We start from the raw sequence: 27,689 nt of genomic DNA on the forward strand, positions 1-27,689 counted from the left end.
TCCATAGTATTTCAGTAATAATTAATTGATTCTGTTCCTCAGTCTGATTCTGCCTGATGATACAAGAATTCCCCCCAGGAGGAGGAAGCTTTCAGCTTGCTTGAGAATTTTATAGCAGGTTCCGAAACAACCACAGTCATTTTTCCCTTACCCCTTCAGCATGTCCTGGAACTCACAGGTTGAGAAAGGACAGAGGAAATACATCTGCTCTTGGCTAACTTTCCAGTGGTGTGTAGTTGTATGGACATGGTAGCAAATAGGTGTGAGTTAGAATTTTTTCTAGGCTTTTCTGACTTAAACCAGAGAAGAGGCAGCTTTAGCATCAAGGAGGCATAGTTTGAAGAAAAAATCCAAACAGCTTTGTTGTTGTTGTTGTTGTTTTTCAATAAATTTCTGCCAGGTGTGGAAAACTAAACTGTTAGTGTATGTTTGCAACAGCAAGAAGAAAGGTTGTCTTAGGTGTTGAGTAGTTAGGTGTCCAGATTAAAAAGATAACGCTTCAGGAAAAGAAAACCTGCCTTTCTTTGGAAATGTAATTCTGGCAAGGAATTTGATATTAATGGCCCATCAATAGTTTCAAGTTGTTCAAAGAAAGAGCAGTGATAGCCAGATAAGGCAGTAGATTACTCTCTGCTTGATGAACATTTGTGAAATCATAAATTCATTGAGCAAACATACCCCATGGGCATACTGGGTGCTGGGACCTCTGCCTGCACCAGGCTGAGCCCTGCTGGCTGCATCTTCCCCCCAAGTCCCTGTGTCCCTACAGAGTGACCCCAGGTTTGAGGCTGGAACTCTCTGGAGATAAAATAACCAAAATCTGACACTTCATTTGAAGTCCAGTGTTGTAGATTCTTTACTATGTGCCAGTTTCAGACATACATGTGGAATATAGCTGGGAATTCAATATTAAAATGGGAGTAAAAATTTTGTTATCTGTCCTGAGCTAACACCAATTCTGAAAAGATAAACACATGTCATTTCTTCACAAATTTTGGAAATCTCATCTGCCTTGCATATCTGAGTTTACGTATATATAAGTGGTCTAAGTTAGTGTGTCATCTTGGCAAAAAGGCTTCTTAATGTCCATGTGCATGGAAAACCTCAGGCAGAGAGGAATCATGGACCCCTTCCTGGGGTGGATGATAAGTGCTGGTGTGGAAGTCTGGATGACACAGCTCCCCGTGCTGTAGCTGGGGATTCCATGTGCTTGTGATACTATAAATCTGATATTCCTGTAGTGTCTTCACTGCTTCTGTCACACTCTCTTGTTGTGTTAAAGTCTGTATTTCACTGGGCAAACCTCATTATGAGGTAGGCATTTTTTTGCTAGTCTCTCTTCTCATTAGCAGTTGAATGATACTAGGTGCATGCTACCACGGGGTTTTACTGAAACCCTGGAGAGACACACTGCCAAGCTAGAACTTCTCACAACCTTCAGATAGTCATAGCAATGACAGTTCTTATAGAAATATAATTTACTTTCTGTCAGTTTTACAGTGTTTTAAAATACAGGCAGATATCTTATTTTAGTTTTGGCCATTGTGTTACTAAGAGGCTGAAAATCTCCATGAAGAGGTGATAAAGATAAATCACCTTTATTGATTTTAGACCGCTCTCTTTTATTAAAAATAATAAAACAAATTACATATAACAACAAAAAAGCAGCAGCACACAGGAGGTGAGCAAACACTGCAGGTACTTGTGTTTGCCTGAAGGGGAATGTGCTGTGATCAATTAATGCTCTATAAATCTCTTGGCATTAGAAATTACTGTTGCCTTTGCTGTAGCTGCAGCATTTTAGGGTAAAAATAGAGATCTTGTCATGGTCTAGGCACTCCGATTATTTTTCTGTGATTAGTTTGGTGTCTCTTTAATTAGAGCTGTGTGCTGTGTTACCTGATTTCATTCTTTTTCTCTTTACATATTTAGGTCCTAGTCCTGTAACTGGATTTGTTCAAGTGGACCTCAAGAGCCTGGGGGCCTGATGAAGTCCATGGGACTCTGGTGACTGCAGGTTCTCACTCTGAAGATCTGATTGTAGGCCTGAACCTTAATTTCTATTTTGTTTTCCTGTCTGTTTGCTTCTTAAATTATGCAAATTATCCTTTGAAATGGTGTTGTCTTTGAGTCTTATGCACATCCACTTTAGTAGTGTTTGGACACTGTGTGCTTGGGATGTTGTCAGACATTGTTAAAATATTTCTGTTCTGTTGTGTGCCTAAACCTCCTGATTGCTCTGATTATTGTGTTACATTTTTCCATTTAGTGCCTTTCTACCTAAAATGGAGAAGATCATCACCTGTGTTTTCAATTGTGGTATTTTTCTTAATTCAGATTTTTAAGTCAGAGTAACTGTTGAAACTGTTCAGGTTATTTTTAAAGATGCAAGTAGATTTGTTTCTTTCTTGCTGACTCAAAGTATAATATTTTATTTTGCAAACTTGGTAGCCTAGTATTACTAAAAGCTTACAATACGATGATACTCTGATGTAATAAAATAAGTAGGAAATGACCCTTTTACTAGCTCTCCTGTTGCTTTTCTATTCCTGTGGCTGTGGTTACACAACATACGACCGAGAGTGAAGATATTTTTACTTTTTGAACCAGTGTGTACCTTTTGTTGACAATAAGTGCTGTTCCCTGTCCTATTCCATATTGCAGTTTCACTGAATAGTAAAGTTATAGCATTGGTAGAAGCTGTAGACAGGACTTTGAAAAATCATATAGAGTGTGATCACAAATAGAGTGTGAGGAAAAACAGATGTGTTCTATCTCTATACATGTTAGTATTTATGTTGTATATATTTTTAAAGCAAGTATGTAGCAGTGTATGATAATTAAGAGATCCAAAAGATCCAAAACATCCTATCCATACAGAGAATCAGAAAAACTTTTTTGGTTTTTGTAGGCTAATTACAATGATATTAAGGAGCTTCACAGAATTTGATGAATTTTTGCATATTCCTGAACAGAAAAGCACCATTGTCCTGTTAGACCAAGGAGAAAACTGAGCCACTTGTTTAGTCAGTAGTAAAGGCAATGATATTAAACGGATTCTCCTGCCTTTTAACCTTGTGCCTCCGGCTCCATTTTTCCCTCAAGACCAAAACCTTCCATTGCCATCATCTGCTTTGCATTTCTACGTGAAAGGCCCAAGGTGTTTCTGTTTGGACCCCCAGAAAATGAGGAAGACAAGGTTGGTTGGCCATCTGCCAGGGCGTGAGGTCTGACTCGCTCCTCGCTCCCGGGGCTGCTGGTGAAGGCAGAGGCAGAACTGAGTGTTCTGTGTGGCATTCAACTGCCTTAACCACATGCCCATCGCTCTCTTCCTGTAGTTGTCTGTCTTGTTCTCAGCAGAACTCCTAAAGACAACACATATACCAACCAATAAGTAATCTAATTTGATGCACAGCCCTGATTCACTTCCTGAGCTGTGTCCTGCACACACAGAGGGGCTGCAGTCCCGTGGAAAAATTCAGCGCAGTGCACAAGGCCAAAGAGTAAGGCTGTTAAGTGTCTTTAAACTTTGCAATGAAGCAGTGTTCTTTTAATGTCACTTATTATAGCCATAGCTCAAAGTATTTTCAACAAGAAACAGGAGGAAAATGAAAGCTTTTAGAACTGGTTGTAACCAATTCCCTGTCGAGCCTGTGAACATGAATATCCAGCTCAGTGAAACACAATGTCAGCCGATGGGAGGAGGCTGGCCACCTCCAGGGAGGAAGGGAAGGAAGAAGGATGGGTGCTTAACACCATGGCTATATCCAACTTGCTTCCAAGTCTCAGGGACTATTTGTGGAATGTTGACCCTAGCTCTTTAGCTTTTGTTTTCTCTTCAGCATTCCCAGCCCAAAATTTAGCTCCTCCAGAGCTTCTCAGTGCAATAGACATTGGGGGTGTTGCTGTAGTCTGCTAATCATTTAAATGAAGAAAAAGAAATCAAAGATGGGCTTTTCTCCTACGTTTTCTTGTTGAAAAATAAGAGGAGATGCTCAGAGTTCTCTCCACAATGAATTTCAGGGGCTATGCTTCTGATCCTTGATCTCAAAAATAGATGGCAAAATCTTTAATAATAGAAAATTTTGCTCTTGGTTTACCTCTTTAATCTTCTTCTCAGTCAAATTGTAATGTCCTATTGTTTGTAAGCTACCAAGGATGTTGCGTAGACTCCAGTGCCAGAGCAATTGTGTTGAGAACACATGCTCATCTTGTTATCTTTTATGTTAGTATTTGGTAGCATAATAAGTTTTTTTCAGAGAAACCTTGCCAGATCATGGTCTGAGTTTCAGTTTTTGTTAATGTCTGCTTTATCTATGGATAGTGCTTGAGATTTGGTCACCAAGCCTAGTGATTTGCTATGAGGAAAACAAAACAAACTCATACTTTGCTTTTGCATGTTTTTCTCTGGGATATACAGTCTTTTCTTGCAAGTAATGTAGCAAGTTCCTGTAAAAAGAGCTGGTGGGAATACTGTTAGGGAAAATTTGTTCAACCCATTCACTGAAATTCATAAAAATCAAAATACTTGCAAAAGTATTCACTGGCATTTTGCTGCAAAATAAAAATGAAAACCCTGATTTTAGTACTGATTTTTTTTTTTTAATAAGGATCAGTTTTCAACATTTCATAGCTGTAGAGAAATTGTGGGAATGGGACAAAACAGTCTTGATACGTAGAATGACCTTAAGTCTGTATCTCAACTCAACACTTTGTATCATGAAACCATGGCCTGAAACTGCTGCCTGTCATATCAGATATTATCACTGATTTATTATGTTACTTCATCTTACCTGCTTTGTAACCTTTTGGCAGGGATCACGTTTTTTTTCTGTGTTTGGGGTATCTTCTTTTGGTTTGGGGTTGAGTTTTTTTATCAGCACCTAACTGAGCCCTGATCCATGATTTGGCTTCCAGGTACTAGGAAAATACAAGTACTAATCATGCCTGCTGCTAAAAATTTTCTACATTATTTCATTTGCATTTGTTTGCCTTCAGCTTCTAGTCATTGATTCTTGTTATGCCTTCTCTGATGGATTAAAGAGCTCTTTAGGACTCACTATTTTCTCCCCAGGAAGGTGCTTTTACCCTGTGATCAAGTTACTTCTCAATATTATTTTTGTTGTTGTTTGTTTGTTTTTAGAAAAAGCTAAACAGATTGTGCTTTTTAGGGTTCTCATTATTTTTAAACATTCCTGGATGATTTTTGTGGCTCTTTTCTATCCTTAAAACTCTGTGTTTACTAGTCACATGCACAGGAGTAAAATTAATTCTCTAGTTCCTCTTGTGTTAGTATGGTTAGAAATTGACGGTATTGCAAGGTCAGACAAAAAAAAACCCTACCTAATATGACTTCTACACACCTGAGTGTAGTTATTAGAGGAAGATGGATGGATGACTTTAAAAACATTTAAATATTTTTAAGTGATCCACAAATCAGCAAGAGTGGGTGTGCAGGAGGGATGCCAAAAGTATTTATGTTGAGGTTTTTAAGGAGCTAGAAGTGAAAATAAAAATAATAATTTTAATTGTAAAGCAACAATAATGCATCAAAACTTAAGTGCTGTGTTTAGCATAGTAAAGCATAGTTGCAGAAATTTTGTAGAACTGAATGAAAAATGTTTGTTATTAACAAACTGTTCTGGGTCACTGGAAACAGAGACTAAGTGGATGTGAATATACATATCCCCATTTTCCATCCATTTAATCCTATAAGTAGCCACTTGCTTATATTTGGAAACCCAAGAACAGTTATGTGATCTGTTATGCTGAAGTAGAAGAAATAACATAGTATTAAGAATTCTGTTTTTTATAAAGATTGTCTCTATTAAGTCATATAAAAGTTCAAACAATCAAAATCCAGAGCTTCAAAGAGGCTCTTGAAAGTTTCACTGCTTCAGTATTTTTTTCCAAAGGGGTGGCTATTTATTTTGATTTGCATCCATACTTTAGGACAAGGTTAAGTTAAATTTACACTAACGAGACTGATCAGATGCCTGTCTAGTCAAAACATCTCAGCCTACCCATTGATTTTCATGCATATCATGCATATAAGCATCTGAATTGGATCTGCACTCCCAGCCCCACACTTATCCCTCCTGGAAACCATCAGATTTTACATTAAATTCAACTTCAGACTGTTTAAACTCTCAGTGGTGCACATTAGTTTGATGCAAGTTTGTCTAATGTTGTGTCTGACAAAACTTTGAGGTCACCACATTGACTTTCTGTCCAAACTGACTTGAGTTTTGACTTTGAAAAGAATGCATCTTTCCCTTGTAGCAGCATTCCCTCTGTGAAATTCGGGGCATATTTCACAAAGGTCTTCATTTGTTTCAGCAAAATGAAAGTTCATGGAAACATGGTAAATGAGGAAGGAATGAGATTTAAAGTAAGACTTAGAATCCTCTAAAACTCATGGAGAAGAAGTACAGGCGAACAAGAACTGAATAGAAAGCCAAATGGGCTCTAGTTAAGAAAGTACTAAGCTAAATATATTTAGACTATTATTTTTTGTGTGTTAATGGAAAAGTTATTACTAAGATTTTGGTAACATTGGGTGACTTGGGGTAGGAGTTGTCCCCCTGCAATGATGAGCTCCCAGAGCCCTTTTCAAAACAACCATCTGCTGTTGGAAAAGGCAAGAGAAGTGGGCATTCCCTTGAATGCTTTTTGGTATCACAGGCTTAGTCAGTGTAAAGTATGTGATTTCTCACATCCTAGGTTACCTCAGTTTCTTCTCCTGAGTCTCAGAAATCTTGGAATAGAACCATTAAATAGAAGGAGATGACATCCCTGGGAAAGAAGATGGTAGAAGAAACAGGATGATTATGATAGAAGCTGGAGACAGTCTTTGTGAGAATACTTGCATGACTTCTTTTCTCTGAACAGCCAGTTAAAAGGTGATCCTCCTTTCTAAGCCAGTAATAAATTGCTATGGCTGCATGTAATGGTGGGTGTTTCACCAATGCAGCACCCAGTGCAGTGCAGTACATACTGGAAAACCATTTTGGAAGTGGGGGGAGAGGGGTCTGGCTAGAAAATTACTTTCCCATTAAATAATGCTACTGATGACTATTTGGTGAGCAGATACAGCTGCCAGAATGCATTTTTCAGTTTATCTTTGCACAGGAATGTGGACAAAAGAAGAGAAGAAAAGGGGCACAGAAAGGAGAGAGATGGAGAAAGGATAAGAGTTTTTTGAGGCTGCTTCTGCTCTTCCAGGATATGTTCTTTGCCCTCCCTAGTTTTCATAACAACCAATATAACTCTCCCTAGTGAGAGTTATATGCTGATAACTTGTAGTGCTTGTAATCTGCCTTGGGCACCATATCTCCATGGGAAGTTAGCAGGTTTATGAAGTTCCTGAGTATGTGGACAGCTCCTCGAATGGATGAGAAACTCTCCATTGCATTGTAAGGGATGAGACAGTCACTACTCAGTGACACCTATGTACACTTGGCTGTATTCAGCAAAAGGGCAAGACTGTCCTGTCAAACTGTGCAAGTTCCCCTTTTTGAAGCTGTGAGCTAATGGTTATTTCCTCCAGCAGTTCCTGTAACTGCTTGTATGCAGTCAACATTCACAGTAGGTCCTGAGTAGTTACTAGATAGATGGATGTGTGCTGCATCCTGGTTTTTTGGATATCAGCATCCCAAAAATTCACATAAGACTGTGCTAGGATTTCTACTATCAGGGACTGTGTTGGCATTAAGGTGTCATCCTCATATCCAGAAGCAGATGGTTTAGTCTGTGTTGCAGTCCCATATAAAGGACCAGAGTACAGGTCAGGTGATGTTTATACATCGTTTATTTTCAGAAAACATGTAGATAAGGAAACAGTAGCTCTGTCCCAGTACTGTACCTAGCTCTAGGAATCTTTCCAGTTTGACATGGAGCATTGAGATCTGTCTAAAGGAGTCCTGGCTGTGACAGCATGTCCTGGTGAATCTTCTGGGCTGGATAAAATAGGAAGGAAGGGCATCTCAGGTATTTTTCATCACCTTAGGCATGGTTGGATTCTGCCTGTTTGGGTGTAGAAGTCTAACAGTGGTGTCAGCATCAGAAGCTTACCTGCCTCTCTACTGGAGTGAGTGAGACAGAGTACTAACACCTTTAGAGCAGTGTCTGTGAAGATGGACAGCAGCATTTTGGGTTTATTAGAAGCAGCTATTAACTCTTATCTCAGTGGCAGGCTTCAGTGTACAATACATAAATGATCTGGAGATTTTGGAGGGGACTGAATATTTGATGCCATGTTTCCAGAAAGTTGAAGAGATAAATGGATATTGCACTGCATGTTGTGTTCTCAGCAAAGCAAGCATCTCAGCAGGTCAGCGATTTCAGAAATAGTGCAGTCCTGAAAGAACATTTTTTGAACTCCTTTTTGCTGTTGAAGCTGAACACAGTTCCATCTGTCTGAAACTGTACATTGAGAGCTTCACAGAGGCACTTAAAGAAGTTATGTACTTATGCATAAGGAATAAGATGCTGAAGGAATCATATTTCATAAGAGTAAAGCTATTAATCTTACCATAAAATAGTTACTTTCTATACACATATTCACTCTAAAAAATGTTCATGGTATACTGATCATCTGAGGAAAAGTCCATACTGATGTATCTTCACCATCTTTCTGAGCTGAACAGTGTGAGTATATGCTTTTGCTATGAAAACCTGTTTACTTGGATACTTTGCCATGCATCTGCTAATTCCACAAAAAATGTACAAATTTTCATGTTACCCATTTTGTGGATAAAATCACTGTGTAAGTACTGACCCTGATTTAAGAATGTATCAGCTCTAGAAACAATGGAATTGTCTTCAGGGCTCACATGTCAACAAAGATCAGCTGGTTCACAGGTGAAGCTTGGTGAGAACGCTGCAGCGGCCCTGGTGCCATCCCTGCTCCCTGCCTGCCTCTCCCAGACTGCTGCCTTTAGTCAGCCGAGGTTACCTTGCCTGTCTGCCACTGCTCCACTGTTACCACTTACACACCTGGATCAGCCAGCCACTCATCTGTGGGGAGTGGACAAAAAGCCACTTGAAACCCTGCTCACTGATAGAAGAGCGACAGCAGTCTACGCAGATGACTTGACACAGTGTGAGCAAATCCAGAGAGAAAGGTAAAGCAAATCAGGTTCCATGCATTGGTACTGTTTGCAGACATGCTGATTCTCATTCCTTTGAACAGAGTCTTTCTCTTCCAGAAATTATTTTAAGGAAATACTTAAAGTGTATCTCCTTCAGATTTCAAATAAGACACCAGAGGAAAATACTGACTTCAAGTCTGCATCTAATGAGCAACTGAGAATTGTGTTCATCTTGGCTGTGCACAGGCTGGCACTGCAGCCTCAGGAAAAGGGCAAATATGGCCAGGGCTTTTTTTCAAATACGCTGTGAAAACCGTGCCCACTGTAGGGATGGAAGTGTTCAAAAACAAGAATGAAAATCTCCATTACCAGCAGCTCCATCAGAAGTACATGTGTCCAGGTGCCCTGTCTCCACAGATGTTTTGCTCTCATTTTGAGCTGAAAATGTAACTTTTTTGTTGAAAACGGCTTTCAGATCTTGGTAAAAATAGCCTAATAGTAGCTTTGGATTTGACTGACAAGTTAGTTGTTACTGTGTCATTTTCACTGTAAAAGTCTAGTAATTTTGACCCAAAGAAACAATGATCTCATTCCTTGGGATGGAGGACAGAGTGACAAAATCTGGAGGTCCCGTGACGACACTGAATCTCTTAGTTGTCAAAGCAAGCTATGAAATCATCTGCTTTCCTGCCAGATCCCACTGGGCAGTAAGCAGTGTCCTTCACAGAACACACATTTCGCAGGACACCATGAGGGCACGGAAGAACCATGTTCCTGCCCCACGGGAAGTGTGCTGCCCCACACCCTGTGACTTCTGGAATTGATACAAGTGTGTTTTCCCACCTCTGTCAACAACTACAGCACTAAAATGGGCAGAAGCTTTCTAAGGTTCTTTATATACTGTGATTCATCAAAAATTCTGCTCGCGTAGTGTCACCAATGTGTTTCACAGTTATTTTGGGAATGGGGGAGAATGAGATCGCTGCATCTCTTTCTCAGGCTCCACTGCCAACCAGGTAGTCTGTACTTGTTGGAATTCTCCATCCTTGTTCGTGTTTGCTAGAAGTCTTTGGTTGTGAGCTCCATGGGGGATGATAGGAAGTGAGAGGAAAATTTTAATAAAACTTTTTTCATGATTCATTTGGAACTTTTCTGTTCCTACTCAATACTACATTGTTAAGAAGAACAGTTCTGTCCTTGGAAAGGCCTTCCTCTGTTACCTCTAAAGAAAACTGGAGAACAAAAGGATACTTTAAAAAAAGTTTGATATAGCTGATGTTCCCATTCAAGTTCAGCTTGCCTTACATGGAAAAGGAGTTGAACCAAAAGGCTTCTTACAACCATCTCTGCAGGTTTCCAAATAAGTAGCTACAACAGCTATCCTAAAAACTGAAGTATTCTATTTTCTGATAGAAATCCTAGTTTTAGTCTTTCTTTGCAACATGACCACCAATCTGTGTGTCTTTTCCCAAAGTATGCCCTAGTTTGCAAAACATCAAAATTACTAAACAGGGGTTTTGAAACTTCCTCTGCAGCTACATACTTTTTTTTCTTCCTGGAGCAGTGGTACTGGGCTGTTGTGACCCAAATGTTGTGGGCAAAGCTTATATGCAAGAAGTCAAAGGTGTTTCATGTTATCCAAGTGATCTCAGTGACTGCACCTGTCTAGTGGAGTGTAATTTAAAACAGATTTGAACTTCAATGAGGTTTGCAGAAGAAGGCATGCTTGTGAAGTATCAGAAGGGATGTGGCACAGCATGAACAAGAGAAAAAACATATATTGCTTCCGTAAAAAACGCTGCTGTCTGCAACTGATGAGTAAATTCTTTTGTATTTCTGTCATCAAGGATTGCAGAAGAAACCCACTGGAATATGCAAACCTGTACGGGCCTGAGCATATAACTGACAGAGATGAAGGAAAACCCTTACAGGAGTATGTCACGTAATCAAATTCTCCTCACTTGCCTTTTACTGAAGGTTCAGCTATGGACAAGAGCAAGAAATAAAAGCATTATTTTGCTTTCCTTTCAGGTCTGGTTTTCACAGAATAAACCTTCAAGTTCTGTATGTACAAAGCTATCAGCTTCTGACAGTACACCACATAAATAGTAGTGATTTTTACAGTTTTCTTCTGTTCCATATAAAGGTTTTAACTTGAAATGCAAATCAGAAAAAAAACCCCATCAAGCCACAAACAAAAACTTTCCTTGAGACAGAAACACTGGTGTTCCTTATTATTCATGTATTTTTGCACAATTTCAGGTAGCAGAATCAACTGTCTTCATACGTTGACTAGCACTTCTTCACAAATGAGGCAATTTTAGAATTAGGGTCATTGTTCAGAAGGATCTTTACCTTCCATGAAGCACCATGCCTTCCCCAATAATTGCTATCCCTTGTGTGTCAGACCATAGACCCTTCCCAAACTCCACGGATAGATTTTGAGAGAGCATGACAATTAAGCAATTATTAAAATCAGCTATTTACACTCGAATATTTTTGAGCAATGTACACCTCTCTTCACTCAAGTTTGTGTTATTACAACAAGTGCCCAGACACTGCCTTTCGGGGCAGAGCAGTGGTTTTGGATTTTTCTCAGCAGCGCTCCTCCCAGCGTTGTTTGTACTAATAAAGTAGTGTAAACAGCGAAGCTGCTGTTAGGGAGTATTTCTCCCGTTCGCTGGTCCTGTACAACAGCCTCATGCGGTGCAAATGACAGTAAAAAAGCAGAGAGAGGAACAGCAGCGAAGGACAGGTGAGGTGTGGCTCAGAGCTCCCCTGCACCGGGATGCCCAGGACGGCGCCGGGTCACGGCTGCACCACTGCTGAGAGTTTGGGGGAGCTGCCTGACCACTGCAGACTGCTCCTTGTCACCCGGGAGGTTATGGAAAGCCAGCATCTTCCGCCTGTTGCTCATACAGGTGATGAAGCCATTTCTGGAAAAAGAAAGAAAAAATAAACAAAAAATCACGAACAACAAAACAAAACAAATGTCCCCCAACCTCAGGGAGGGGGCAGAGCCGCGCACACCGCCGCGGCAGCGGAGGGGAGCCCCCGTGCCCCGGCTGGAACGGAGCAAGAGGAGCCAAGACACGCGGGCTCGGCTCGGCTCCCCGCTGAGCTCCGGCTTCCGCGCCTGAGCGGCGGGGCGGCGTGGCCGCAGGGGCGGGGGGCGGCGACGCCCCGCTCCTCACCGCGGGACGGCCGCGTTGGTGCCCCCGGGGCGGCGGGGGCGGCGGCGGGGGCGGCGAGGCCCGCGCCCCTCGCGGTTGGCGGCGCGGCGCCGGGCGGCCACGGCTGCTGTGCGGGCCCCGCCGCCGCCCGGCTCCCTGCGCTCACTTTTATATTTGCGCGCCCTTTCCCTGCTCGGTGACGTGTCCCGCCGCGCGCCCAACCCGCAGCGCGCTCTGGTCAGGACAATGGGAGCGCCTGGGCCAATCGGCGCGGCGCTCGGCTTGGCGGCGGCCAATGGGCGCGGGGCTGTGCAGAGAGTAATGTTACCAGCGCCGCGAGTGTGAGGAGGCTGCGTATCGATCCCGCGCTCAGCCATTGCGGTGCACCGGGCTGCACAGCGACCCAGCCAGCGCTGGGGCCGGGCGGGCGGCCGCGGGAGCGTCTCTGGGGCTCGGGGCCGAGCGAGGGCTGCGTGCCGACTCTGTCTGACACGGGTGAGTACGCGCCGGGGGCCGCTGGGCCGGCCGGGCGCGCTCGCCCGCTCGCCCGCCCGCTCGCAGCCGGGCGGTGAGCCTGTGGTGGCCGTCGTGCCGCCGCTGCTGCGCGACCGCGGAGCGCGGGGCAGCGCCGGCTCGGACGCCCGTACACAAAGGCGAGCGGGGCTGTGCCCGGGAGACCCTTTCCCGGGCGGCGAGCCCCTCGGCCGGGGCGGGGCGGGGGCGGCGGGCGACTTCGGGAGAGCGGGGCGGCGGGAGGCAAGGAGCGAGGTGGGGAGAGAGAGGCGGGCGATAGGAACCGGGCGAGCGGCCGGGGGTCGCCCGCCGCGGGGGGCGAGGGCCGCGCCGTGCCCCGCCGTAAGCCGCTTACACGGTACCTCGCCGTGGCCATCGCCGCGGCGGCGGGGCGGGCGGCGGGGCGGCAGGGGCTCCGGGCGGGCCGCGCCGCGCCGCCGGGGCGTTGGGGAGCGCGGGGAAGCGAGGCGCGGGCCGGGGCGCCGCTGGCCCCGCGGCCGCCCGGCTGTAACATGGCTGACGGCAGCCGCGAGCGAGAAAACAAGGCGAGCGGCGCGGAGCAGCAGAGGAGGCGCTCGGGCGGGCGGGGGCGCAGTTCGGGGGAACTTTTTTCTTCAGCAGCCGCCGCTCGCCCGGGCGCGGGGCTGGCAGCCCCGGGGCCGCACAGCTCGGCGAGGCGAGGGAGGGAGCGGGGCTTCCCCGCCGGGGCTTCTACCGCGCCGCCGGGGCTCGGGCAGGCACTGAAAGCGCGCTGGTCCCCCCCATCTTCTTCCCCCCCGCTCCCACCCACCTCCCCCCGTCTCCCGCCCGCCCTCCCTCGGCTGCAATGGCTGAGCGTGTGCGCCAGGGTAGCGGCGCGCTCACACAAAGGGAAGGGAGGAAGGAGCCATGTTCTCTGTGCGGCGGCGGCAGCGGGCGACGCCACAGCGGCCATTCCGCGCCGCCCGGGCTGCGCTGCCACCGCCGCCCCCGCGGGCGGGGGTCGCCGCCCGGCCCCGCCACGGCCTCTCTCGGCGGGGGTCCCGCCGCCCGGGCTCGCCGCCCCGCCCGGCCGCGGGGGGTGTGGTGGCGGCGGGGGGGTGGGGAGCGGCCGGCTCTGCTCCTCGGCGCACAAAATGGAAGGAGGCTCGGCGGCGGGTGACCTCCTCCGCCAGGAGCCTGCGCCATGGCGGCCGCTCCCGCCGACTCCGCCGCTGCGGCGGCGCGGCCGGCAGGGAGGGAGGGAGCGCAGGCCGGGGCTGCCTCGCCTCATGGCGGCCGGAGCGGGCAGGGCTGGGCATGGGCACGCTCCCCCCGCCGCGGGGGGACGGGGGCGGCGGCGGGAGAACGCTTTGTCCCGCCGGGGCCGGGGGTCGCCGCCGGCGGGCAGCTGCACCCCCGTGCGTCTCCGGCTTCTGGGCATGTGCTCGCCGTTGCAAGCCCTCGCCTGAACGCGGAATAAAACTTACACATGTTCTCCCTAATAACGGGACTAGTTTATTTTTTTCTTTTTCTTTTTTTTTTCCTTTTTTTTTTTTTTTCTCTTCCACCCCCAGCAGGTCTCTTGAGGGACTTCAGAAGTTTCCCTCTGCCCCCCTGGTAGGGGAAGCGTCCAAAATGGCGGGAAGGAGGCGGCTTTTAAACGCCAGCCCCGGGGTCGCGGTGCCGAGCCCTGCCCGCGGCCGCCCCTGTCCCCGCAGCCCCGGCCCTGCCCCGGCCGAGCCCCGAGCCCGGTTGCGCTGGGAGCGGCTCCGTGCAGGCAGCAGCGGCTCCTGCTTCTTCAGCCCTCTTGTTTACTTGGTAGAAACTTCAGACCGGACGTGTTTAGTCACAGAGCAGAAATCTGTTTCTGTCTATCCGCCAAACCGATAGGAAATACAGCTTCTGTGGCAATACGGACAGGCACCGCCTGCCTTTTTTTTTTTTTTTTTTCTTTCACGCTTTTTTTTTATCCTTCTTTTAACTCTGCTGAAAAGCAGAGCTTGTCAGGGTGCAAGTGACTTTTTCAGGGAGCTATGAAGAAATATTCCAAATGTCTGACTTGGGTGTGAAAGTCCCAGGAAGGCATTTTTCAGTCCCTGAAAGTGTCAGATAGTGCTCTTGTTGAGCACAGCTCTGCTGGCTGTACATAAATGTTGTGCTTTTCCCTGCATAGTTTATAACGTATTTGACCAAGTGAGGTGTTTCATTCCCATATTTCAATGTATACCTGCAAAGAGTAGGCTTTTGTAGTACACATAAAGTTTGGTCAAACATGTGGTATAGAAAATAATAAAAACATATTTTGTAAATAAACACACAGGGCCTACAGGGAAGAGGTAGAAACATGGGCTGTGAAAAGAAAGAAATCAGTAATCCAGAAGGCCACTGAGACAGGATGCTTGGGTACTTGTTCCCTCCTTTCAATAGTGTTTATTCTTCCCAAGCTTATGATTAATACACTGGTAATAATTGTGGTATGCAGTCTCCACTGCAATACTTGCCTCCAGATTGCTTGGAAGGACAGTTTTTGTTTGCAAAAGACCGTAACTGCACGTTTTCAAGGCCCTTTGAGATTTCAGGTTGCTTACATCCTGGTCACCTCAGGCAGGCATGACAAACATCTTCAGCAAATTTTCCAGAAGGGAATCTTCTTCGCATTGTATGATTTCAGAATACTGCTCCAGCAGGTGCTGTTTGGCATGACCCTTGGTTGTGACTTACTTTCTGCCCTGGTTGGTTGAAAATACAAGTTTTAAAGGTGTCTCATTTGCTTCATTACAGAAAATCAGCAAAAATGGGTAAAGGTGATCCTAAGAAGCCGAGAGGTAAAATGTCTTCATACGCCTTCTTTGTGCAAACCTGTCGGGAGGAGCACAAGAAGAAACATCCAGATGCGTCAGTGAACTTCTCAGAGTTCTCAAAAAAATGCTCAGAACGATGGAAGGTAGGAATAGCTGCTTAAAAAATAAAAAGCCGCAAAACCTTAAATGGCTGGTTTTTTGAAATACCATTCAAGATTGTAAATTATTTCTTTGGGAGCTCAGGTTTTGGGTAAGTATAAAGTGTAGTTGTAAAGTGACTGGTAACTATCCATTATCCTTGTCTTACCTTTAGCTCCCCCAGCTGAAATTTTGGAATGGTCTTTGGTATGTTTTTGAATCTTAAAGTACTGTTTTGATCCTTATGTGTCCCTTTTAAGGTATTCTGTGATTCTGATTGCCTTCCAGACTATGTCTTCTAAGGAGAAAGGGAAGTTTGAAGATATGGCAAAGGCTGACAAGCTTCGTTATGAAAAAGAAATGAAAAACTATGTACCACCTAAGGGGGAAACAAAAAAGAAGTTCAAGGATCCAAATGCACCGAAGAGGCCTCCGTAAGTAGATTCCTAGCTTTAGGTTGTCTTGTTTGGGACCATCACACTGGTGTGGATCTATAAAATAGTAATTTTATCCAGGAGCTTCAGAAATACAAGAGTGTATGATCTTCCTCGCCAGTGGTGTAAAGATAGGTTGAAATTTTAGTTATGGATGCTAAGTTTTTATTTTCAGGTAGGCGGTCCCACTATCAAAGTTGGAGTAATGGCAGCATTTAAAATTAGATGCAAAAATAGACTATGTGTGATTCTGACTGATTCTTCGAATTTCTGATAAGAGGGTAATTCCAGTGTAATATGGCAGTAAAGTACTGCTGGCCCTGCTCATCACCTGTTGGCTTGAGCAGAATTTTTGCTTGGCAGTCAGTTTAAAATTGGAGGCTTTTGCACAGAAAGAGTTTGACGGGTGATCTTCCTCAAAACCAGCCTGGAAAGTTAAAACTTTAGCCACAACATAATGACAGCTGGCTTCAAATTCATCTTCTGGATACCAGCACTTTATTGTGTGTGTACGTGTGTGTTTTGAACTGAGCTAATGCTGAAAAGGACAGGGAAGATCCTTTACAAGCTAATGTTCTTTCTTGGGCTGGTGCTGTGGTCTGGAAATCCTGCTTTTCTAACAAATATTGCAGCCTCGCACCTCTAACAGTTCTGACATAACATTTGCTGCCATAGCATCATTGACTTAGTCTAATTTCTAAAGCTTTTCTCTGAGTCTGGTGTATAAAGTCTGCCTGTCTGGGGATTCTGCCAGAAATGGGACCAGATGTGCAGCATTACTTAAAAGAAAAGGGTGCATTGAGTTTGCAAAGTGGCTCATTCAGTTCTGATACCTTCCACTGTAATCAATGTCTGTCTCACTTTTAGGTGCCTTTTCCAAAATGCTCTTAAGGAACAGCAGAAAAGCTCCCAAAAGTTGCTGCTGTAGAGAAGTCTAAAATTTAAATCATCTTTTTTTATTTTTTCTCTGTAGTTCGGCTTTTTTCTTGTTTTGCTCTGAGTTTCGTCCAAAAATCAAAGGAGAACATCCTGGTCTGTCCATTGGAGATGTTGCGAAGAAACTGGGAGAGATGTGGAACAACACCGCTGCAGACGATAAACAGCCTTACGAAAAGAAGGCTGCTAAGCTGAAGGAGAAATATGAAAAGGTAACACTGACATTTAGGGACATGCTTTGGGGAGGTCACGCCTCAGTTTTCTAGACACTTTTTTCCTTATTGTGTACCCTGATACCTGATGTAGCAAATTATAGTATGCTAATGACGTAATTCATTAGATTTGTTAAAAAGGGTTGTATGCAGGGGCAAATGATTCATTGGCATAACAGTAAATTGGAGTCCTTTACCTTGGACTGTTTGCATTTGTCTGTAGTTTTGACCTGTTATTGGTGCTTGAATAAATTCTGGGGGCTCTTGTTACTAAATCCATAAGTCACAGCAGAATTTGAGTTGAGTTGGTAGCAGTAAGTAATGCTGGTAAGGAATGAATTGGTTCTCCCTAATTTTGGAGATGCTAGTGAGCATCCTTGAATGTTAGGATAATTGATACACATAGCTGATTTTTAAAATATACTCCAGGAAAATGACGAAACACAAAATGAGATAACTAGTTTTAGGCATGTGTTTTTCCTGGACCTACTTTGTGTCCATGTCCTTTCTAGTAATGAATTTGGTTAATTATGCATATGAAGCAGCTTGTCATACAATTTTTTTAATTATTAAAGCTAAACCCTGCCATCCTAATTGGAGTTGCAGAATTCTGTTGTGCACACAGGACTGTGCTACACGTGGTTTTATTTCTAGAGGCAGATTCCCATGCCAATATGTGGAAACCAAGGGAAGAGGAGGGATGCACCCTGGCATCCCCTGACGATGCTTCACAAGGGGTCAGCGACCACTGTGCTGCCATACAGCACCTATGTCCATTGTGTGTTGTCACTTTCCTCTGGGTATTTCTCCTGCTGGCAAACAAATCCAAGTTCAAAATTTTTGCACTGTAGTATGCGAGGTGGAGCCTTGGAGCCCTGTTGATGTGTCGGAGAGGAGCTGCAGATCTAGGAGCTTTCCCACATGATGCTTTCTGTACAGCTTCATAGTAATTGCTTGTACACACAGCCAAGGCAACTCGGGCATTTTTTAAATTATAGAATTATTAGTCTTTATTTGCAGATATCATTTTAATTTTCAGTAGTAATGTCTTTATTTGTTAGACTTACATGTAGGATTTTAAGGGGTAGTAATCTTCACTATTTCACTGCTTGGCCTTTGACTTAGTGGGTATCATATCTTCTCAAAATTTCCTGCTAAGTTTAAGAGAGTCCAAGAGAGCAGTAAGATTAGTGGTGTAGTGTTTAACAGGTAGGGGATATTTGAAGATTTGGACCATCTGTGTGAATGCGTTGATGTTTCTCTCTAGCTGGTGTGTGTAAGCTTTGTAGATCAATTCTCCTATCTAATGATTTTACTGTTTATGCCATAAGTTGGGAAGTCTTAACTGCTTTTATGACTGTGCCTTCCAGGTATGGTTTTAACTTCCCTGTAGCAGGAACTGAATTTTGTGCATTTCAAACGACTGGAATAAATTTATTGCATGCAGAAGGTGGCAGTGTCTACCCTTTAATCAAGTTCTTCTTATACCTTTTATTTAGTAAACTTCTGTTAGGCAGAGTTGAGTCTAACTGCTCTTTGCTGAGGCATAGCATTGCAGCTGTTAGGCTGGGTCATTCTGATATCTTCTGGGTGGCTGATCCCAGGTTTGTGCCTCAAACGAGGGTTTCCTGTGCATTTCTTTAGGCACTGTAGAAGGTAGGGCTAGAAAGGGAACTTAAGAGGTCTCCCTACTCCATTTCCTTATGGGATAGTGGGCTCAGCTGTGCCTTTACCATCAGAGGTAGCGGCCTTTCCAGCCTGTTCCAGAAGCCCAACAATGGAGATTCCTTAGCAGCCATAAGCAGTGTGCAGCAGCATGCCAGTGTCATTTCTGTGTTAGAGGGTTCCCAATTCTTTGGCTTCAGTTCACCTCAGAGCTGAAGCCACAGCTCCCTCCTGGTCCTGCCCCAGTGGATGTGCAGAAAGGGCAGGTAGCTGGGTGGCTGCTTTCACAACTGCTCTGTGGAGGTTGCTCAGACCTCTTGGCTGGGTAAATCTTTGAGAGATTGTTCCTGCTTTTCTTCTCCAAGGATATCGCTGCATACCGGGCCAAAGGGAAGGTTGATGGAGGCAAGAAAGTAGTTGCCAAGGCTGAGAAGAGCAAGAAGAAGAAGGAAGAGGAGGAGGATGAGGACGAAGATGAAGAGGATGAAGATGATGAAGAGGAGGAAGAAGAGGAGGATGAAGATGATGATGATGATGAATAAGTCTCTTTTAGAGCAATTTCTTTCTTGTCTATAAAGCATTTAACCCCCCTGTACACAACTCACTCCTTTTAAAGAAAAAAAAATTGAAATGTAAGGCTGTGTAAGATTTGTTTTTAAACTGTACAGTGTCTCTTTTTTTGTATAGTTAACACACTACCGAATGTGTCTTTAGATAGCCCTGTCCTTAGTGGTATTTCAATGGCCACTAACCTTGCCTGGTACAGTGTGGGGGTTGTAAATTGGCATGGGAGTTATAAAGCAGGTTCTTGTTGGTGCACAGCACAAATTTAGTTATATTTGGGGATGTAGTTCATTTCTCATCTTCAGTTGTCTCTGATGCATCATAAAAAATAATTGTTGTTCTGTTAACTGAATACCACTCTGTAATTGCAAAAAGGAAGAAAAAAAGTTGCAGCTGTTTTGTTGACATTCTGAATGCTTCTAAGTAAATACAATTTTTTTTTATTAGTATTGTTGTCCTTTTAATAGGTGCCCTTGAGAATCATACTTTTTCTTTCTTTTTTTTTTTTTTTTTTTCTTTTGAGGGGAACTCATCTTTTGCTTTATTGAATGCCCGTATGGGATCACGGGAATATTACAGTTTTCATCTTTCATATAACCAGCTGATAAACAAAGCTTTGATCTGCATACCCTGCATTATCATGATAGGGTAAGAAAAGAAATATATAGGCATATGATGAAAATCTTCCATAACTGGAAACAACAAAAATTCAATCTCAGCAAACGGATACTTGTTCAGATTTTTGTGAAATGTAATATTCTATTGCGTTGCATGAGTTTACCAGTCTTGGAGAGTTGAGAAGTATAGAGTTCAATTTTACAGAAACTAAATACTTTGGGGGGTGGGGAGGGAGGGAACGTTAAATTTTGTCCTAGAAGGACCCATAGGAAGAGTGTATGTCCATCCGGTGTGGAGAAATTTACACGTGTGACTCTGTTACCATGTAATGGAAGTTATATTTGTAAATCTCTGAACACCTGGGAGTGATGAGCGTACCTAAAATGTGTAAAGTTAAAAGCATGAAATGACCATATTATTTTTTGGTGACAGGTCTGGTGATGGCCACGGGCTTTATACCATGAGACTCCTGGTAGCAAAGGGCCCACAAGAAATGATTTTTCTTTCTAAGATTTCTATAAATGGTACCATTATTATTTGTTAAATCTATGTAAATTCATATTTGTATTCTTGAAATTCTAGTTTTAGCCCTTTAAACAAAGTTGTATATTGTCTCAAATTGAAAATGAGATAAGATGTATTTTTCCTGTTAGGTTTTATACCGCACTCTTGATGTTTGCCCATTTTTAAGTTAAATATAGTTGTATGGAAAAGTACATTTTATTAAATTTTGCATTAAAAAGTTAAATGTTTATGGTATACCAACAATGTCTAATTTGGTCAAATACAGTTCTCTTCCAAAACCAAAGCTAAGGGGTTTTTTGCATATTTAGTAAAACTTCAAGTGCTGGCAGCTGTAACTATTTTCACATATACCTGCTTACCAGTTTGGGGGACAATTCGGCAATTTTGTGGTTACAAAATTATGGTTCTCTTAAGTGCCAGTGTTTAAAAACAAACAAAAAAAAAAGCATTCTTGTAATTTTACACGCTTTTGTGATGGAGTATTGTTTTGTTATACAATTTTGACTTTCAGATTCTTATTTCAATTTGCATTTATGTATAACTTCAGGAGAAATATTGAACATCTGAAATCCTGGATGATACTAATAAACTAATAATTGCAGAGGTTTTAAATACTTAGTTAAATGGCTCACTTAATACCCTAAGGATTTGGGGCTTTTTGTGTGTGTTGGTGTTCTCAGATATGTACATCCCTGCTTTCTGTTTCAAGCAGAATGATGCTGTTTGCAAGGTCTCAATATAGAAAGGGTAGGACAGACAGACTTTTTTTGTCTCCTTGAACTGGATATTACACATTCAAATGCTCTTAACCGATGACAAATAAATTTTCTGTGCTGAAGGGTTTTTTTGTTTCCCCAGGTCATCAGAGGAAAGTAGACACATTTCTTGTTCTTGGAACAAGCATACTTAATGAGATCCCCATAATCTTGTGCCTTTGTTCTCAGTGCTTGGTGTTGACAGAAGTAACTGAGAGGATTCAGCTGAACTTAAAAGAGTAGTGAGCACTTCCCTGGCAGCCAGGCATGGCCTTTGCCTTGCCTTTAGCCCATGGGTAACAAACAGATCATGCTTGAGGCCAAAGAGGGTAATTATCAGTGCTGCTTGCTGAGGAGAACAACCCCCTGTATCTCACTGCAGAGGCCAGTGTTGGGTGGGAGATGCCCCAAAGCTTCCCCAGCTCTCGAGTGGCCGTGGTTTTCTCAGGAGCACTGGGTAGGTGCCTGTAATTCAGCTGAGCCAGGACATGGATATTGGGACTGAAGCCTTTGCTTGTGTCTGCTGTAAAACTGTTCTGAAACAGTGGAAGTGTTCTTCGGTGAAGAGGAATGCCATAGGGAGATTATTTGCCCTTTTTAAGGAAGAGCTGCTGAGGACTGTTGCTGGAAAGGACCTCCCTGTTCTGCAGCTGTGCTCCCCTGCAAGCTCCAGTGGTTAAATAATCCTCTTGGTCAAAACCGACTGAGCCTCTCCACCGATAAGTCAGACTTGGCCACTCCAAGATTACTTGGTCAGAGGTCAGTCACTGCTGACACTTCAGCTTGAACCTGCCTCCCCTTGATCTTTAAAAGTGGGTCCTTGCTGTAGAAGAGGGATAATGAGTGGTGAAATTGCAACTGTTTAGGTGGTGGTTCCCTGCAGGGGAGCTGACAGCCTTGACATCACTATAAAAAAGCTTCTCGGGCTTTAACCTTCATGTAAATGCTTGTTGCAGAGGTCAAGAAAAAGCTTTTCCTTTTCTAAACAACAGCAAATATTGATTGGTCTAGAGAGAACTTGAATGTTAATATGTGGGAGTTACGATACCTTGAATGCCAAATGAAGCCAGACTGATGTTTATGATAGTTTTTTATTTGAGTTGGTCCTGAAAGGAGCCACCTAGATATGCTCTGTAATTTTAAGCTGGTTTAACTAAATGTATGAACAGTGTTCATCCCTCCTGCCAAGCTTTCAGTGATCTCACCAGCTCTAGCAAAAAGCTGAGCTTATTTAACAAAATGTTTCTGTCCAGGCAAACGGGCTCCTGGAAACCTGAACTAAGGGACGTGAAGTGGCTGATTTCTGCAGCCTAATTAGGGCACTGCTGACACAGCCTCTTTACAGCTGCTTTTATCAGTGTAACCAGCCCATCCTGGAAAGAAAAGGCTGAGAAACAGCTGGGTCTAGGCTTGCTGGAAAGTGGGAAGATGGATTTGAGTGACTCCTCCAGAAGAGGAGCCAGGTGGATTGCAGCCACAGCGTTAGGTTCTCTGGATGGGGGACAAGCCGAGCTTGGAAAAAACCTCTCCTAATTCTTGCTAGCCTAAGGGTTAGACCTGCTGGTTAGCATAAACATTCCCATTCTGCCTTCCCAGCTATGCCTGACAGGAGATTAAAGGAATAAAGGCAATGTGCTGTGTTGGGTTATAATGAGTTATTCAATACAGAGTCTGTAATGGAGACATGGCAAAATACAAAGATAGTGTTTAATACAGGAGATGATTAATTTTCACCATTTCCAGGCTGTGCCAGTGACAGCTGACCAGCTACAGGCTTTTAGGACTCAAATGTACCAATCATTTTATTAATAACAGTAAAATGCCAAATACTTTCAAGCATTCCTCCATTATATTCTTTAGCTTACGAGTCTGTACTTGTCTGCAGATCACATCTTTTTGGGGCACTTTAGCAGAAAATAACTGTGACATTTTCCTTTGGCAGGCTGCAGCAGACATTATTTTAGCACCTGAAATACATTCAGAGACATTTCACAAACATTCTAAGTCCAATGGAGTGCCTAAATGTGGGTGTGTATCAATAAACTTTTCCCCAGACTTAGCTACTGGATTGCACCTTTGAGGTGGTCTTAATTTAGCCTAGTATAGATCCACTTTAAATTAACACCAGTCTTTATTTCAAAACAATGTACTTGCAGGCAAGCTGTCAGACTCTATTCCAATGTTTAAATAAGAAGAAGCAGGAAAAGTAAATCCCTGAGTTTTTTATCATTTTGCTGAAGTTGTCTTGTATTTTTATTTTGTAAATGTTGTGTGTGCCCTGGCTTTTCTTTTGACAGTACTTCAAGCTGAAAACAAAGATGGATTTTTTTTTTCCCCAATGAATTTATTATGAAGAATGAAGGTCAGATTCCTCTTACGGCTGCTTTGTGCTGTTGAAAAATACAGTGTGGCTTCTGCTTCAAGAGCACCTAATTTTGAAATCCATCTTGCTGAAGCAGTTGCTATTAGAGGTGACCCACAAGAGAGACGAGCCTTCCCTTTTGCCACTCTGTGATGGAATAAAAGACTAGAGTGATAAATTAGCTTAGTCTACCTGTTTGCCACATCAGAAGCTCCTTCCCTGCAGCAGGAGTGCTCAAGATCAAGCTAGGCAGCAAGAGGCAGAGCAGCACGGAGCAAGGAGGACAGACAGGCAAATGTGGGGGGTTTTTTTAAACTACACCTTTTAAAATTTTGCCTCTATTGTTAAAAAGTGTTTGACTTAAATGACGGTCATTTGGCACAGAGGAAGTTTATCCACGTGCTTCCAGCAGCCTTTCACCTATTAAGGCAGCAAAAGCTCAATTCATGTATTTCTGACCTCCCAAAAGTTCCTCAGTAAAAACAGGAAGGACCAAGCGCTACAGCTTGAATGCCTGGAAAGGACCCATCTCCCTGCACATCTTACAGCAGCAAGAGGTCACCATGTAAATGCTTTTTCCAAGAAGCCATTCAAAAAATCAGGCTTATGGAGGGGAAACCGAGGACATGTGCTGCTGTGTTTGGCAGGGGCATTTGTTACCAAGGATAAAAACAATTTTGAAGAAATGTCTGGGATGACATTCCTGACCCCTCCTGCTCCTTCCCAAAATGAAATGAAGGAAAACAATGAAAATAATATTTTTAATCTGAAGAAGTCTTCCTTGCCAAAATGCTGGGATTGACCATGCTCTTCCTCATTCCGTCCCCAGGGAAAATTGTGCATCCCTGGAACACTGCAGCAACACTACAGATGGCGTGGGGGGCATTGATGGCATCTGGGGGAGTCAGTCCCAGCAGCCCTCTCCATGCTGCCAGTTCACTCCTGGTGTTGGGGAGACACTGAGTGTGAAAACTCCCGGGAAGAGCATCAGGTCATGCCCGGGCTGGGTGCCTCATGTCTGGCTTTGAAACGCAGGTGCAGAGGGAGCACGGGGTGGTGGGCTGCGAGTAGGGATAGCAGGAACCAGCCCTCTGAAATCTCAGCCACGCAGCTGAAAGTAAAATCAGGGTGCTCTTTAAAACAACTCTCAAATTTGTGTGGTGGTGATTCTTAGAAGAGAGAATTTTCTTGCAAGACATGCGCTGGTAAATGATTGACTAACAGTGACTCATGTTTTATTATCAGACTTGACTGTAGCGGCGCTTACGCTCGCTTCAGATTTGTTGACACACATTTCTCCTGACGCCTGCCAATAAGGAAGATGCTGTGAAGCAGCACTGTGATGTAAAACTGGTATGGGAAAATGCAGGTGAGGGCTGATCACAGCCTGAGCCTCTCGGCACCAGAGCGGCTTTTGGGAAGAGAGGGATTGGTTTTGCAATACCAGGCACCGATGGAAAGTGCTGGTGGGTTTCTGCTCCGGGGCGCTGGGAGGCTCGGCACCCACGTGGGTTGTCGGGGCGTTTCACAGGACTGATCCCTTAGAACCTGCCTGAGACTGATGTCTGGTCCCAGAGTCACACCCCGGAATGTTTAAGTGGCTCCCAGTGGGAGGCTGGCAGTGAACAAAACCCCACCTTGCACCAGCCCGGCGGTATCTGAGTCTCCTTCCAACACTGTTTCCTTTGAGGTGGAAGAAGGAAGTGATCTATTTTTGGGGAGCATTCGCACCAGATGTTTGGTGATGGCAACACTGTCTCTATCACTGCACGCTCTGCTTCCGCACAGGAGCCCCCGGGCTGTCTCTGCCTGCCTCTGCCACCATTGACCCTGTCCCTTCCTCCTGCCCTGCCTGACCTCCGCTGCTGGCAGCCCTGCTCCAGGAGGAAGGAGTGAGTTCACCTCCCCCAGCGGCTGGGAGCTGGATCAGCATCCTCCAGGTAGGACAGGAGCGTTTTCCTGCTGCCCCACCACCCCCAGGCAATCGATGCCAGTCCCGTGGGGCCAGGGGTGCTCAGGGACACCCCAGTACTGGGGGCAGAGCTTGTCTTCCACAGACCCATGGTGCAGAGGGGTAAACCATAATATTGCTGCTGTCACAAGGGTACAACATTCTCAGGATGTGCTGCTGCCTGGGATTGATGTCCCTGGTCTGCTGGCCTCGACACTCATCTTTGAGTCCCCTGTTCCTTCTGACGTGGGTTTTTCTTTCCATCTGAATCATTCAGTATGACTTTGGAGCACAATGGAGCTGTGATTTTTTTCGAAGCCGCCAGCCTGCAGGAAACAGAAGGTCTCTGAATAAAAGGGAGGCTCTTGTTACAACTTCCCTCTTATTTACTGTTCCCAGTAGCAGAGAAGTAAAAAGACAATGAATGAAATGGAGGATTAATCACGCATAGCACTGAAATATAAACAAGGAGACAGCGCGTTCCAGAGTGCTGCTCCGAGCAGTGGCTCGTGCCCACAGTGTGCAGAAATCTCTCCTCACTGAGATCTCCTGGATTTCATGAAAAAGGCCAAAAGGCAGAAGAGGCTCCACAGGTGGTTTTTCAATGGTAAACTTGCAAACTGGGTATTCTCCATGGACTTTTCTCTATTCAGTGCTCTCAAAACTTGAGATTAAGTTGATAACCCCTGTGCTTAATCACTGGTCCATGACTTTTGCAGAGGCAACTCCCTATTTTCCTATTTTTCTGTATTAATTTTAAAACAATAAAAGTTCAGGACAACTCCTTTGTCTCACAGAAGACTTTTAAAAATGCTTCAGAGAGAACCTACTGTGCTGCACAGTGTGTAGCTCTGCTCTTAAAAGGGGTGTGTGATCATTAGCCTTGCTCCCTTTTCCGCTTGGTTTGGTTGCCAAACACCAAAGGATTACTAATCATGTTCCTTATTTATTTTTTTAATCAGAGATTTACCTGTATTTGATTTCCAGTTATAGATTTTGAGCCTTCACACCAGCCTTTGCAAAGGTGTTGAGCTCCTCAAGTTAATTTGTTATAAATTAACCTTGGGAGGTTGTTTGTGAGAAGCAGATTTGCGTGCATGCAGCTTTGTGGAGTTTTTTAGTGAAGCAAAACGGAGGAAAGAAAGGTGGAAACAGGGATGCATGACACAATTCAAATTGCCTGAAATGCCTGTAATAAACAGTTGTTTTGTGCATCTGAATATCTGCATCTGTCAAGTAAGTACTGTTGATTTTTTTGGCGTTGGGACGGTGCATTTAATGTCAGGATTGAGGCAGAGTGCATAATTGTAAAACTGATGGGGAAGCTGCTCCCCATCCTTATTCAAAAGCTCCAACAAACCACTTAACTGTTCATTTTACAGTTCTCTTTAGAAAACATACAAGAAAAACCTCAGGAAAGTTTATTTGGGCCACGTGCAATAATAAAATTGAAGTGACCCAAGCCCGAAATTCACACCATGCAACTCCATGTGAGTATAAAAAGCCAGCGCATGGAATATATTTAAGCTAAAAACCAAAACCAGCCCATGCTGCTTAACTAATTCTTGCTGTAACCTTCTGCCCAGACTTTGCCTGGGACTGGGAGCCTGGGACAGTCACTGGGCAGACAGGAGCCCTGCCAAAGGCTCCTCCTGGCCTTGTCTCCCTGCCCTCCCAGGGGCTTTCCAGCTTGCACTTTGTTTCACTTTCTCTTTCTGCTGTGCAGGGCTGTGCTGGAAGGGTTGTAACATCATCTATCAATTATTTACACTATTTGCATGGAAATTGTAACAAAATATATATTATTTCTAATATTAGGACTATTTTTTCAAAATACTACTAAAGCCATGCTGGTGCTGCATTAAACTAGTTGGTGATACTCTTTTAAATGCCCTTTCTAAATACTTTTTAAGAGGGGAATTGCATTAACCTCTCAGCTGCAGCTTCCCTGTTTACACACAGCAAAAGGCGCTGCCAGCCTGAACCTGC

At 44.1% G+C, this 27,689-nt stretch overlaps 2 protein-coding genes and 2 long non-coding RNA genes across 6 annotated transcripts in view; 2 read left to right on the forward strand and 2 right to left on the reverse strand.

Moving 5' to 3' along the window:
• LOC118700007 (uncharacterized) overlaps positions 1-4,580 on the forward strand; it is a 34,231-nt gene extending 29,651 nt beyond the window's left edge. For all 3 annotated transcript variants that reach the window (XR_004982172.1, XR_004982171.2, XR_004982170.2), the window contains one exon: positions 1,933-4,580. This is a non-coding gene — a long non-coding RNA (uncharacterized LOC118700007). The remainder of the gene's footprint in view (positions 1-1,932) is intronic.
• Positions 4,581-11,974: 7,394 nt separating this feature from the next.
• On the reverse strand, positions 11,975-14,180 carry LOC118700002 (translation initiation factor IF-2-like). The gene is made up of 2 exons (XM_036404280.2): positions 12,594-14,180; positions 11,975-12,028 (listed from the first exon to the last, which is right to left on the reverse strand). Exons 1-2 carry the CDS (start codon positions 14,178-14,180, stop codon positions 11,975-11,977), a joined length of 1,641 nt encoding a protein of 546 aa, XP_036260173.2.
• Positions 12,603-21,244, forward strand: HMGB1 (high mobility group box 1). Its single transcript, XM_036404278.2, has 5 exons — positions 12,603-12,760; positions 15,521-15,683; positions 15,967-16,112; positions 17,086-17,260; positions 19,291-21,244. The coding sequence occupies exons 2-5, from the start codon at positions 15,534-15,536 to the stop codon at positions 19,465-19,467; spliced, it is 648 nt and encodes a 215-aa protein (XP_036260171.1). The 5' UTR covers positions 12,603-12,760; positions 15,521-15,533; the 3' UTR covers positions 19,468-21,244.
• Positions 21,245-23,064: 1,820 nt separating this feature from the next.
• LOC118700000 (uncharacterized) overlaps positions 23,065-27,689 on the reverse strand; it is a 76,422-nt gene continuing 71,797 nt past the window's right edge. The window contains exon 5 of the long non-coding RNA XR_004982169.2: positions 23,065-26,026. This is a non-coding gene — a long non-coding RNA (uncharacterized LOC118700000). The remainder of the gene's footprint in view (positions 26,027-27,689) is intronic.

This window comes from Molothrus ater, chromosome 2 (genome assembly GCF_012460135.2).
Source record: "Molothrus ater isolate BHLD 08-10-18 breed brown headed cowbird chromosome 2, BPBGC_Mater_1.1, whole genome shotgun sequence".
NCBI classification, from domain to species: domain Eukaryota; kingdom Metazoa; phylum Chordata; class Aves; order Passeriformes; family Icteridae; genus Molothrus; species Molothrus ater.

Bases quoted from the DNA above. Each gene is read 5' to 3' on its own strand.
- LOC118700002 (XM_036404280.2), bottom strand. From the start codon at position 14,180: ATGCCCAGAAGCCGGAGACGCACGGGGGTGCAGCTGCCCGCCGGCGGC. The intron at 12,029-12,593 runs GTAACATTACTC...TTCTTTTTCCAG, and splicing joins TCCTCACACTCGCGGCGCTG to AAATGGCTTCATCACCTGTA.
- HMGB1 (XM_036404278.2), top strand. From the start codon at position 15,534: ATGGGTAAAGGTGATCCTAAGAAGCCGAGAGGTAAAATGTCTTCATAC. The intron at 15,684-15,966 runs GTAGGAATAGCT...ATTGCCTTCCAG, and splicing joins AATGCTCAGAACGATGGAAG to ACTATGTCTTCTAAGGAGAA. The intron at 17,261-19,290 runs GTAACACTGACA...TTCTTCTCCAAG, and splicing joins TGAAGGAGAAATATGAAAAG to GATATCGCTGCATACCGGGC.